Here is a 14,888-nt window from a genome sequence, read left to right on the forward strand (position 1 = left end):
AGGGAATCAGGATGCACATATAGTTCCAGGACACACTGTGGACAAACATAGGGTTAAATAAATGCTCCATAAGAATCCAAGGACAGGTTCTTTGGAACTGTTTGTCTATAAGGCTGAACTTTAAGGAAACACCCGTTACAACATGGGAATCCTACCATGCAATAACATTTCTTTGTGCTAGGTGCTTTTTAATATTTAAACCCATTAAGATAACATTTACAGTACTTTGATGTCACAAGAATACACATGACGGTCATGTGTCAACTACAGCATTATGCAAAGCGCTTTGTATTTGCATATGTGTATTTCTCTGTAATATATTCAAGTTTGTGTGCAACTCGAAGAGTGGTTTTCCCTGCCAGTAGGTGAGCTTTCGCTGGTTTCAAACAATATAACCCTGAAGGGGCTGCACCACACAAAGGAAACCCTTAGTTTCACAAACCGCCCTTGGGGGGTAAATGAGAGAGTTTAGCTCCACCTGTCACTCGCTTCCCCTCCGTTGTGCCACAGGAGACTTAATAATTGGCAGAAGGCCCTAAAGCACATAAACACACGAGCACACACTTACCAGGATGTTTTTGTTTCCTTTGACGAAGTCTTGGAAGGCCTCAGTCACTTGTTCTCGGGTCTTAGTCTTTTTAAAGTCCCTGTTTACTGTTCCATCCTCATTCTGTAGAATGGAAAGGGAAGAAGAATTAATTGTGCTGGTCAAAAAAAGATCAGAAACATGAAATCAGGGCACATGTTTGATACATTTGTGCCAACACCGACCAATTGTTGAAAAACTATTTCTAAGTCGTGAGGTTTTCATAAGTCATGTTTTCATATGCAATTGTGGTCTGTACACAAAAAAAAGCATGTTATGGAAACTGTGGAAGCCCGTTTCTCCCACTTAATTAAAAAAAAAAAAGTTTTCTCGCAATTGCACGTTTACATCTTTACATCTTCTCAGAATTGCGAGTTATAAAGTCCAAACTGCAAGATATAAACTTGCAATTCTGAGGAAAAAGTCAGTCTTCTTCCTCAGAATTGGACTTTATCACTTTTAATCGCAAGATTATATCTCACAATTTTGAGAAAAGAAGGGATATAAACTTGCAATTCTGACTTTTTTGCAATTGTGAGTTTGTATCTCACAATTCTTTTTTTCTCACAATTGGGAGTTTATATCCAGCAATTCTGACTTTACTCGGAATTGTGAGTTTATAATTCACAATTGTGAGACAAAAAGGTCAAAATTATGAGATAAAAAGTCGCAATTACGTTTTTCATTTTTTATTCAGTGGCAAAGCGGGCTTGCATAGGAAAAACTGCACAATCAGTTCTTAATAAGTAATAAAAAGAAGTTAACTTTTTCGTAAGTAAATAAATAAGCCGCAATGCTAAATTGTTCTGAATGGTTACCAGGACATTGTTATCCAGCTGCTAAGGTTGGAGTGATTTTCAGAGTGTTGCTATCGCTAGGGTGTTCTGTGAGGTTTCTGGGACATTACAATGCAGTTTCTAGGGTATTCTGGGTGGTTGATAGGTGGTTACTAAGGTGTTTTGGTGATAAGTCATTGCTAGGGCATTGCTATGCAGTTTCTAAGGTGTTCTGAGAGGGTTGCAGAGTGTTGCAGTTGCTTGGGTGATTTCTAGGTTGTTTTGGGTGGTCGCTAGGGCCAGGGCCGGATTACGCATAGGCATTCTAGGCACGTGTGCCTATGCTCGCTCGTCCAGGGGAGCCCAAACACAATAGAGATATATAATAATTTTGTTATACTATGGGCTATCTACAACAGTAAAACAACCAAAACCCCAGAAGACATTGAGCAAATAAATATAACAAACAATAGGGTAAATAATGACAAAGTATTTCCATGTCTTCCACTTTTTTTATGTAGGTTACGGAAATAATGCTTTCTTTCTCTCGTTCTCGGACGCACACACACGCACTCGCGCACACACGCGGAGACGCGACCAGAAACTTGTTGTCAGCACTGCCCCGCGAATTTATCAATAAAATAGTTTCTCAGCTGAAAAGCTACATGACTTTTCTCAGTAGCGAGGTTCTTGAAGCAGTTTAACTTAAAGATTCGCTATCAATAGACGCTGCGGCTGAACACTGCTGAGAGACGCACAGGTATTCACACGCGCTTAATCTCTCTCTCTCTTTCTCTCTCTCTAAGTGCGTTAGACTGCATTTATAACTGCATTATCCTGCATATCAATGGCTCAAGCCTCTGTTATTAGCTCTAAAATGACGTTTTGGAATTTCCAATGGAAGGTTTTTGTAAAATAGGCTACGTAAAAAATTTGTTCAACACACACGAGATTTCAGGACGGAAACACGACAAATGTCTTGAAATAAATCATCTTAACAATGTCTTGATGTGTGGTTGTGACTCCAGGCCGTTAAATTATTAGAGAGATAATGCACTCCTGAAGTTGTTATGTGGCCACGGCGCTGCACCTATTAATGGAATGGTCTTTCTCAGTTCTCAAACTACATTCGATTTTTATTGATTGAACGCAAGCGCTTATTGCGATAGAAAACACTGCAACAGTTTCTACTGATTAAGAAATATTTTTGTTTGCTTGGGTGGTAGCTAATGTTAGGCCTATTATATTAATAGGGAAGGGGGGCCCAAAAATTTGTTTTGCCAATGTCACGAAAAGAGGTAAATCCGGCCCTGGCTAGGGCATTACAATGTGGTTGCTAAGGTGTTCTGAATGGGATGCAGAGTGTTGCTGGGGTATCTTAGGTTGTTTATAGGGTGTTTGCGAAGTCTTGTTTATTTCTGTTGTATTAGTATAATAATACTATTTAAGTATTTGCTGAAATAAGTATGACCCATAGTAATAGTGATGCTTGTCTTCCAAGGACACGTAATATTAATGGACTGCTGGCAAATTAATGCGCTTCTAAGTTAAGACAATAGTCACAATAGGCAGCTCAGCCACAGACATAACAGAAGTCTGCCTATTATTCAGGAAAGACTTTATTTAGAGCCACCCAGGGCATCCCCCATCTGCAAAAAAAAAGAGAAAGATGGGGAGAACCTGACCTTTGTGCTAATGGAAAGAGCAAAAGGGGAACCAATCTTTCCCTATTCATGCAAGACATCTACAGAGCTCTTGTTAACAAAGATGTATTTTGGAAAATCATGACAGAGACCAAACATAAGCTTTCTAATCTCCTCTTCCGTATGTTAATGGAATTGTGGCTGCCTGGTTTGACTTAATTAGCTGAAGGTTTGTCGAGCATCTCTTATGTCTTTTTGACATTTTCCATGAGGGTGTATTTACGTTATTAGGGCCGTGTGCGGTAGGCCGGAATTACAGAACTGAAATCATGTTGTGAGAGCCATGGCCTGTCACTGACTGATGTTGAGCTCAAAGGACGTGCCACAAACAGGCCGTGTGTATGACAGGAAAATTCAGACACAATCAACCTCTTGAAAAAGGCCAATCCTGCCCCTTCACCTCAGTCTGAAATCCGGGATCTAATTAAAAGACGCATGGGTTGAAGGCTGCCTTGATTCCCCAGATAAAAACAGCACTGAACTTCCAAGATCCCTTTCATCAACTCATGATTCAAGTTAAGCTCAAACAACAGCATTTGTTGTGGCATAATGTTTACTTTGACAAAAAAAATAATTTGCCTTAAATATAAATCAAGGTTACAGTGAGGCACTTATAATGCCGGTGAATGGGGCCAATTTTTGAAAGATTTAAAAGTAGAAACGTGAAGTTTGCAATTTTATAAAAAGGACTTATTTTAATTGGTATATTAATTCATGTGTAAAAGCTTGTCTGTTATTTGAGCTGTAAAGTTGTTTAAATCATTTTTTAGGGATCATGATATTTTGTTGTCATGGCAATAAATTAACACTAAATATCACATTACACAGAAAAGTTTAGTAAAAAATGTTAATTCTTTTTTGAAGGCTTGGCTATTATTTGACCAGTAGAGTATTCTAATTTATAATTTTTATAATTTTTACAGTTGTTTTAGGGTTTATGGTGTTTCGTTGTCATGGCAATGAAGTAACATTGAATAAATTATACAAAGAAAAGGTTAGTAAGCATAATTAATTCTTGTGTGAAAGCTTTGGTATTTTTTGAGCTGTAAAGTTTTTTAAATCATCATTTTTCAGACATTTTATTTTAGGGTTTATGGTGTTTCGTTATCATGGCATTTAGGTAAAATTGAATAATAACGTTACACAGAAAAGTTTAGTAAACATTTTTTAATCACTAAAATCATGTTAACATATTTTTTGTCTCGTGGCTGTATTTTTAAAACAGTTGGTATTTTAACATTTAAAAAAGGGCCCCATTCACTTCCATTGCCGTTGCCTCACTATAACCCAGATTTTTTTTTTTAGGAAATGGAGGTTGAAAGTAATTTTTGTGGTAATCAATATTCAACGTGATTAAAATCTAGAATATTCCTTAAAAGCCAAATACTTAAAATTAATAAAAATGTAAACCCTGAACATCAGGAAATCTCACAACTTTATTTCAACCTTTTAGTTGAATGTGACAGTGAAAATACAGTGTAGTTGAGAAATTCAGTTGAAGTAACACCATTCAGGATGTTGACGTTTTGTTTTTTTTGCAATTTCACCTCATTTGTATCCACAGGTTTCAAGAGAAATTGTGAAAAAGTGTTACAATTGAACGTCTCACCTTGATGCCCTCGATCCGGAAGCCAAGCATGGCGGTGGAGCTTATGGTTTCCCTCCACTGCATGTAGCGCGGCTTAGTGACCGCTTTCTGTTCACGCTCCTGTGCCGTGGGCGCATCGGGGTCCACTTCGATCATCTTTTGGTACATGTCAGCTCTCAAGCTGGGCTTCTTCCTGGCTTTCGTCAGTTCTTCTTCCAAATACGTCCTGCAAGAGAAGAGAAAAATGGCCCAATGGCTCAGTTTCTTTCACTTAACTTGTTGCATGTGTTGCATCATCAATCAAATTCTGTTGAAATTCGAAGTGCGCAATAAAATGCAGTTCATCTTATTAGCTAAAGGCATGATAACTAAATATTTATTCTCCTTTTATTCTCCAACTTGAGTTGTCTTGGAAAACACTGCCGCAGAAATTGAAAAGTTCACTGAATGTGCGTGAATCTGAAAGTGTCTCATTGTTTTGTTTGGACAGGCCAGCAGAGGTTCTGTTAATATCCTGACCATCTGGTTATCTCTATATTTGTCCATGGCTGCTGCTGTGATTCAGTCAGGCATGCAACAGCAAACAGAGTAGTCTCAGGAACAACAGAGATGAGAAAGTCGAGCCGTGAGAGAGGAGAAAAAAAGTGATGAGGGATGTGTATCAAGGTCTCCCTGCACCAGCCACAAACAAGCACAGCTATCTTTCAGCAGATTAGAGGACACAGAGCTGCTCCTCTGCTGAGTCTCTTGGGAGGGAGGTCCTGCTTCATGTTCTGTGGTGCTTGGAATGTATAACATCTGTACAAATAATGGCTCAATGGAACTATTCATTTTAAAATATCATACTAGATTTTCAGCAGTGGACATGCTGTTGCATAAGTGTAAGATAAGAAAATATGAAGATTTTTAGCAGGGATTCTGGTGTACTTTATCTTCTATATCTTTTATTAGTGATTTATTGATTAATCTCTCTCTCTTCTTTCTATTTTTTTATTATACACAAGAGAAAGAAACTGTTTTCAATTTGAACTCTTTATAAGAATTTATAAAACATCATAGATTGAATTCTAAGCTTCAGTATTAATTTGAGTCATTTTAGTACTTAAACTTATTTTATTTCAGTTAGTTGCCAAAGCATTTGCAACATTTCATATTTGAATCTAAGTTAGGTTTAGGTAAATTTTTTCATGTAATATATATATATATTTTTTATGTCAGCCTTATTTCAGTTAATGGAAAAAAGTGTATAGTTATCATAGGTTTACTTCAGCTGAGCTAGAAGTTGAAGTTGAAACTCTAAAGTTACAAGGATATGCAGTCAGAAAGCATTAATAAGTGGTTACTAAGGTGTATTCTGGGTGGTGCTTAGAGTGTTATGGGAGGTTTCTAGGGTGTTACTTACAGTGGTGATCTGGGTTTGTAGAGTGTTGCTATGTGGTTTATAGGCTGTGTCATTTCTAGGGTGTTATAGGTGAGCTCTGGATTGTAACAAGGGTGTTTTGGATCTTTCTAAGGTTTTCTGGGTGCTATATTGTTTAGATTTTTGTATAGTAAAAGATCAGGTGAGGCAGTGCAGCATCACAATCTCAGCAACCGACCTGACGCCCATCTTGCAGTCCATGACACAGGGTAGGTCAAAGTCTGCCAGCAAGTCCTCCATCTGATTGTATCGCTCTCCATCCTTCTCTACATCTCCGTGGTAAGCAGGAACGTAGGGCTTTAGCACATCTCTCATTAGCCTATCGAGACATTGCTGCTCACACTCACAGTGTTTCTTCAGGATGCGACCATTGGCCCCTGCCTTGAAATTGCCTGTGTAGAGCAAAGACAAATGGCATAGCATTGCATTTCAGCATTACCACAAGGAGTGCTGTAGTGAGCATTAGCATAAACTAACTTTCTACTATTGTTTTTTTTTTTTCTTTTAGATTCAAAGCAATTCACAATACTCTGTGTTTTGAGTGTATTAACTATCTGTGATTCATGAAAAGTAGCATCTACACCTCTCTTTTGAGGCCTACCTGCATGACCAGCCAGCTGGATCCAAGGGTACTTTTTCTTGAAGGACATCACAAATGGTGACCAGTGCACCATGTTCTTGATCTTCTTCCATGATTTATGCTGTTCAGTGACAAAAAGTGAGCAAGATGAATCCCCATTTAAATGCAAGTGCTACAACAGTGACAGCAATCTATTTTAAACAGCAGTCAGCATTTTCAAATTTCAAAATATTATGCATGCAGTTTTTATGACCTTGCATTATTTGAGAATGTAGATGGTGTATTTATACTTAAAAAATAATAATTTGTCATACAACAAGATGAACAATACTTAAACTGTGCTCCGCTATCAAAACATTAGGGTGATTTTTTTTTTATCTTTGTTTAACAGTCATTATATATATATATATATATATATATATATATATATATATACAGTATATATATAGTATGATTTTTTTTAATTAATACTTATTCAGCAAGGATGCATTAAATTGATCATTAATAATCTTACAAAAGTTTATATTTTAAATACATTCTGTTCTTTTGAACTTTCTATTCATCAGTCCTGAAAAATCATGATTTTTATACAAAAATATTAAGCAGCATGTGACAATGTGACACTGTCTTGTCAGTGTGAAAATTCAGCATTGCATCACTGGAATAAATTACATTTTAAAATACATTAATATTGAAAACAGTTATTTTAAATTCTAATAATATTTCACTTCTTGTCCATGTTATTTGGAAAAAAAAAACATGCCTGGAGGAAGATGAGTAATTGCTTATATAAAGAGATTTGGCAGGTGGGGTTCATTTTCCTACAAAAACAAAAACAAACAAAAAAAACCCAGACCAGCACACAATATGCGGGAGAATAAACAAACAGGTCTTTTGCATGTATTTACATACGTATGCTGGCGCTCCTACAGCAGTCAGTGCTGATATCATCGTTTACACAGCACAGTAAAGCACTTTATGTGAAGGATTTATGTACAAACATACATCAAGATTCACTATAGCACATAAACCCTGCAAATGAATAGGGAATCTGGGCAGAGTTTAAGCTTGTTTTCCTGCCAAGGTAAACCCTTTCACCTGGAACCGTCTCAGAATGTTCTTGCTCTATTTGGACATACTGACAGCATGCAGAAAACAGGCTGTTTTCCAGTTCGAGAGGAGCTGCTCTGTTGAGCCATTACACTGTTATTCCACTTCACTAAATGTCCTTGAGTGAGATCTTTTTAGCTCTCCATGTTGGCATGGTAAACACATTCTTTACTCCGCTCTCAGTGTTAGATGGGGGGTTTCCTCGGGTGACCAGGGAAGCCTCTCTCCCCCCCAGCACAGTTTGAGCCAGCTCTCCCAGAAAGAGCGGTTCATCCTCGGACACACAATGACCACAAATCAGCCCCCTTCCAAATCTAGAGAACCCGTCCGGCCGACAAACACAAGCCACAAAGAGCATTCAAAAACTGGTGAGAGACACTTTGTCATGCATTTTGATTAAACAATAATAAACTGTCAACAGATTCAGCCATGAAAGTACCGAAGGTTAAAAAAACACATTTAAGTAAGAATTAAATGGCACATATTTGACTGTTATTTATTCAACTTGTGGTTTTAAACGTGTGACTTTTTTTTCTTTCGCAGAACACAGGACAGAACTTTTGAAGAATATTCTGCCATTTCTTTTTCATATAAAAGTGAATAAAGACTGGTGTTGACAGGCTTCAAAATGACAAAAACGGCACTTTAAAGTTATCATAAGTTATCAGTCGTCCATATGACTTGTGCATTATATTTTAAGTCATCTGAGGCCATATGATTGCTTTGTGTCTAAATAGTCATTATTCACTGAAAATCCATCTCTCTAGTAAACCTATAACTGCTGAGACCAAATCAGCGAGTTGAACTTTTGAACAAATCATCGAGACCAGTTTTGTGAAGTGGATCAAACGAATCATTGAAAAGATTTGACTAAATTAATGTTGAATGATTTGTTGACTGACTAGATGTCACTTCTTCTCTCATGCAAAGAGAGCTAGAGTGGATGTCAAGATTTTCAGTGAATACATTTCAGTCTGTTCCACATGCAAAGCTATCATATGGCTTCCAAAGCAAGTGTGTGAGTTACATGAACCTCTTTTACGATACTTTTTGGTGTTTTTTTAACACTCCAGTCCACATTCAATTGTACAAATTTAACCAAAAAAAAACATCTTTTGTGTTCACAGAAGAAAGTCATACAGGTTTGGGACGACTTGAGGGTGCATAAATGACGGCAGGATTTTCATTTTTGAATGAACTATTTCTGAAAGCTGGACATTACTCCCTGCAACGTCTCTGCCGAAAAGGTCTGATTTAATTTAGTCTAGAAAGAGGCCCATAAAAGGTATGAACCATCATCTGAGAGCAGCATGAGTTTTATCTGTCACATGAAGGTTGTCCTGTTCTGCTCCAGTGGAGGAAAACAGTTCCTCTCGCCCTTAAGATGCAGTTAAAGAGGGGCTGGGAGCAGTGGTGCGTCTGTCAGGGCTGCTCTGTTTCCTGTGTCCCCTCCATGTCCCCCTATCCTCCCTCTACTTGGGTCAAACTCAGTGATCCAGAGGTCGCCAGACTCGCCACCGTTGCTTGAGAAAGTAAAGGGCTGATGTTAATAAGATTGCAGCAATGAGAGTGTGAAGGTTCCCTACGAGCCATTTCATAAAAATCCAAAAAGTTATAACAAGAATTCACATGCGTGTTTGAATATAATCCTTTGATTAAAAATTAAATAAATAAACTTTATATTATTATTATTATTATTTAACATTTGTTGGTGAATATTTTAAACGATTTAGAGAAATGTATTAATTGTTTATGAGGAATTGTTTAACTGTGTCTGCTGACTAGAGCAACATTGTGTGACAGATGTGATGCATACAGCTGCTATAAAGAATATGGCAGTTTTTCAATTTTTTTTTATAATTTTTTGTCCATTATTGTTCTTACTATTTTATGAAAATATTTTAAGCATAAATATTTAAATATTTTAAATAAAATTATAATAAAAAGTTAAGCAAGGAGACAATGGTCAGTTTTTTTTTTTTATATTCTGACATTAGCAAAGTCTTTGTTGTTGTTTCATACCTAAAAAGGACATTCCAAATATTCTTTTTCAAAATAAGTTTAGGCCCATGTAGTAGTAATGATGATGATAATAATAATAATAATAATAATAATTATTATTATTATTATTATACAAAAACTGTTGAATCCAACATAAACAGACTTTTTTGCATTTGTATTTGAGATACATTTAAAATAATAATAATAATACAGATAACACAAGTGATACACTTACAAAACGTATTTAAAGCACTTATTTCAGCAGGTTAGCTAAGATTACTTAATGTGACGGAGAGGTCTGATCGGTTAAATTAGACAAATACCTACAGTATGCAGAGGTTCTTGTTAATATTCAAGCATTTGACGTGAAACAGATGTTATCAGTGTGCTGTGGGTTGGGCCACTGCAAAAAGCACTTAAAAACTTTAGGATCGATAGGCAGGTAGTGTTTGCCAGACATTAAGATCAGAAGACCACAGGATCCCACCTCCCGATGACTACACAGATTAAAGTTCAGTGGAAAGACAAAATGGATCTGAGAGACATTTCTATAGTGAGGGAAATGTTCAGGATGTGGGAAAACAAAACAAATGGAAAACTCGCAGGAAGAGATGGGAGTTGTAGACTCTTTCAGAGAGCCACGGTCAGGTCAAAATGACTGTTGCCCACTGTGTAAAACAACAGCTCTAGATCGTATGTTTCTGACACAGTTGTTTACTTTCACAGCTTTTTTGCTCCCATGAAAAATTGTGAGATTTCTGGTTGTAAAATCACCTGGCAAAACAGCTGGATCTCATGTGACTTTTAACCCATAAGCCTTTTTATTTTTTTTTTCATTTTCTGCTCTGATTCTTGGGGAGAACATGCTAAAACTGAGCTAAGAGTACTGCACACTTATTGGCAGCTGAAAGCATAATCAAATTAGGCAAAAGTATTTAATAACTGAACACGCAAAAAGCGGGAATGCGATGTTACAGTCCAACTATGGAGAAATCGAAGCAAACCAGAATCTATTACCTGTAAATCTTTGACCATCAGGATGATTTGCGTGACGAAAAAAACCAACAGGGGCGCGATGAAATTCCAGATGTGCGTGATGAAAAACGACATGGTAAAAATCTGTAAGATCATGCACTAGTGTGCTGCGTGCAATCACAACGTAAGCTGGAATTTGAGTGAAGGAAAGTGCAGGGCAATGTGAATTTCTCATTTGTTTCCATACAAAGCATTCAAAAGCACAATTGGCCCATGCAAATATGCTGGTAGGCCAAGCTCAATGTGCAAAGACCACAGTAAAACTCTATTGCATGCCTGCGAGGGCCACGAGCAATGCAAATGTTCAGTGTTCTTCAAACTCACCTGTAATTCTGAGAGTTTGAAATAGCAAAACAAACAGCTTATATAACACCTGCTCATGATTTTGCTCCAAAGATTATATCTGAAACCCTTAAAGTCACATCTGCACTGTAAAAAAATAGCACTTAATATAATTAAGTTGCCGCCTTTATTTTGAAATAAATGTTTTGAGTAAAATTAATTGATGCAGTAACTGCTTCTTCTCTTTGTCTGCATGACTAAATGTGTTTCGTACATAGGTGTCTATAACGGGTTTGCAGTCTGTTAGGCAAGAGGGTCAGCCATCTAAATGTTTAAATAACTAAAGGACAGTCTCACCAGTGTTTTCAGACTGAGATGAGGTCAGCACCTTGTTTTGACATCACCAAGGTGATTTGTGAGAAACTGACTTCCTTTTCCCCGAAACGTGATGATGAATGAAATATTTCTATGACTGTTGCAGACCGAAGATGAGAACGATTTTCAAAGTTCATCTTTCATTACATGTATTGGAGTTTTTACGGGAAACAACAGAAATCTATTCATAATTTTAAAGGAATAGTTCGCCCAAACCAGGATTATTAACTAAAACTAAAACCATAAAATTATATAGACAAAAAAAAACAACAACAACAACTAATAAAATGACTAAAAACACACACACAACAAAATTACTAAAATGAAAACAGAAAAATACAAATAAAAAATAAAATATAATAGTATGTCAATAAGCATTCTGTCATCATTTAAAAATCTAAAAAAAAAAACAATTAAAAATGCTACATTCTCTTTCCATGTTCCATAGAACAAATAACAGTCTTCAGGTTAGTAAATTATGACAGAATTTTTTTTTTTTTGGTGAACTATTCCTTTGAGTGTTCATATAATATAAGTTTAAGTATCAAAACTCATCAATCTTTCATCAATCATTATGTATCATTTTACTGCTGAGAGGTAAATTTATTTGGAAATCATTAATTATGCTAAAGTTCCATGCAAAATATGAAATCATTGCTGGAAAACAAGCCTCCCTAGCAGGGTAGCTTGCATTCAGATTAGTCAGGGTCCCATATTTGCATGGAGAAACACATTTGCATGACTTGCGTTTGTGGTTGGAGAAATACTTAAAGGGTTAATTCACCCCAAAAATGAAAATTCTGTCATTTGTTGTTCCCTTTTAGTCACCCTTTTCCATGCAATTACAATTAACGAGGACCGGAACTTTCAAGCATCAAAAGGATGCAGAAGCACAGCAAGCACAATGAAAGTATTATAAATGCGGTCCATATGACGTGTGTGTGTTACATTCTATTCCTTTTTGAGACGTGATAGCAGTGAATAAGTTGCTTTTAATCTCTGAATCATCAGAACTGAATCAGTCTGATTCCTAAATGAAATTTTCAGACTAGTTTTGTGAACCATATGAACTGATTCATTGAAATTATCCAATTCAAAAGAATGATTCATTCATAAATTTGACATTACTACTCATCTTTACTCGTGAGTGCAGAGAACTAGATGCACCGATTTTCTGTGAATAATTATTTAAATTTCACACAAAGCTATCATACAATTCTATCATATAGTTTTAAAAGATTTGGAATATATTGCACTACTTTTATGATACATTTATTGTGCTTTTGCAGTGTTTTGAAGCATAATATCTCCCCATTCTTTGTATTTGCATAAAAAACATGTACATTTACATGGAAGTGCAACCAACTACATACAAATTTCCTTTTCTATTCCAGAGAAGAAAGAAAGTCATACAATTTGGGGATGACATGAGGGTGAGTAAATGATGACATAAATTAGGCCTACAATTTTTGGGGTCAACTGTTCTGTTGTTGTTCCAATAAGAACATTAAAATCAAATCCAGTTTGTGAAATTAATGACACGATGAGAGAGGTTAAAAGTCTACTCATATTACCTTATTTAGAGCATTACTCATTATATGTTTTTCAAATGGAAAGTATTTGTGAACAAACTGCTTTTGCACAATACTGTGTTTGCAATCTATATCAATTTTCCCAGTTCCACAAGTAAATTGCAACTGTTTTGCAAATGCAAGTCTATTTTATATTACATTCTGAATGTACTGCAGATCATTTCCTGGATTGGCTTTGCTGATTTAATCACAAGCATGCAAGTTAAAAACCCTGGATATTTAAAACATAAGATGAACAAAAAGCTCTTTTAAGTTTGTATGGTGAAAACTGATATCTTTAATAGTATTTGATGGCACACACAACAGGGTCAAAAGGAGAACTAAAGGTGAGCGACCTCCCCTCTTATGATAAGTGCAACATCATCTCAAAACCACAAAAGTTTCCGACAGCAATGCACCCTGGGAAACACCAGACACCTATGAGTTTGAGTAGATGTTTGTATGCAGTGCCAGAAGACTAGGACTATCAAGTGGTGCTTATTTTGCTGAAGACCACAGAGTGTTACTCTGTAAACATCAGCCCGCAATAACAATCAAAGCAAAGCCTCTGTAGAAAGAAGACGTAATCCTGCGTGAGCAGTGTTGGGGAAAATTACTTTTAAAAGTAATGCATTACAATATTGCGTTACTCCATAAAAAAGTAACTAATTACGTTACTTAGTTACTTTTTATGGAAAGTAATGTGTTACGTTACTTTTGCGTTACTTTTTAAATCTGGACAGGGCTTGCTTGTTCTATTTTTTGGCAAATATAAAAGCCTTTTCACACCAAAAGTGAATGAATAAGCCTCAGGCTGAAGGGAAAGTACATTTACGTCCGTACAGTAGAATGCAGAAGAAGAAATTTCAACACACTTCAGCAATAAAAAAAAGACACACAACTGTTTGTCTAGAGTAATTTTTGCTTATTAGTATGGTTGAACTGGATCATCGAAGGTCAGAAGCAAAAACATTGGTTAATAGAATGGGATTCGTAACTTGCGTTACTTGTAATGCGTTACCCCCAACACTGTGCGTGAGTCACACAAAATAGTCTAATAACAAGACGCTGACAGTCTTGGCTTTGAGCTGCCATCCCTTTGGAAAGCCAGAAAAATAAACTGTCCTGTAAAGGACGTAAATGCAACCGCATCTCTCCATTACTCATTTAGGCCCCCTTCCCTTCTTAAACTCCTCTCTCTTTGCTATTTTATAAAGTAACTATCAATAGCTCAGGGTTTTGTTAAATTGGGGAGCGGAAGCGGCAGTGCCTTATCGCAAGGGGAGCACTCCGAGGCACTGGGTCGTGCCATTGTTCTGATAAGGGCAGTGTGAGCTATATGGAGCACAAGGAAAGGGATGCCGCTCTTTACAGCGTCTCCTTGACCTCACGGGTGTTGTTAAAGTTTCCACTGAGCACTGAGGGAGGAAGTGGCTTTTAACCCCTCGAGAGGAACCACTCTGTGAGACAGGAAAGCGCAGAGGGCTCTGAGACAGTATTTTCCACATCTGCAAGCAATACTCAGCAACATCACCAAAGACTAGGTGTTATTTTCTGGAAGCTAAACAGCTACCATTAGCCCCTCAAGAACCAAAATGCACCCGCAGTCAGTGCAGCCAGCCTTACCACCAACACTGACACGTTTTCACAGGGAAAAGTCCAAAACAAAGCAAATTATTAATGAGTTATCAAAGACCGAAAGCTGTGACCTTTGCTCTGTTTTGTAAAATGGATCAGGAATAAAAAAAACTTTCATTTCAATTTCATAATAATGAGGCTTAAATTAAAAAATTTGATTTAATTAGGCAATAATTATATATATATATATATATATATATATATATGTATATATATATATATA

General features: G+C 36.6%; 1 protein-coding gene across 1 annotated transcript in view; it reads right to left on the minus strand.

Annotated features, from left to right (window-relative positions):
- LOC107675080 (inositol-trisphosphate 3-kinase B-like) overlaps positions 1–14,888 on the minus strand; it is a 30,776-nt gene that overhangs the window by 2,559 nt on the left and 13,329 nt on the right. Inside the window, exons 3-6 of the mRNA XM_016469288.1 lie at positions 6,675–6,774; positions 6,252–6,465; positions 4,675–4,879; positions 569–670 (exon numbers count right to left, since the gene is read on the minus strand). Of these exons, the coding sequence (XP_016324774.1) occupies positions 569–670; positions 4,675–4,879; positions 6,252–6,465; positions 6,675–6,774 (621 nt within the window). The remainder of the gene's footprint in view (positions 1–568; positions 671–4,674; positions 4,880–6,251; positions 6,466–6,674; positions 6,775–14,888) is intronic.

The sequence above is a fragment of the Sinocyclocheilus anshuiensis genome, unplaced genomic scaffold, assembly GCF_001515605.1.
Source record: "Sinocyclocheilus anshuiensis isolate Anshui unplaced genomic scaffold, SAMN03320099.WGS_v1.1 scaffold776, whole genome shotgun sequence".
Taxonomy (NCBI): Eukaryota; Metazoa; Chordata; class Actinopteri; order Cypriniformes; family Cyprinidae; genus Sinocyclocheilus; species Sinocyclocheilus anshuiensis.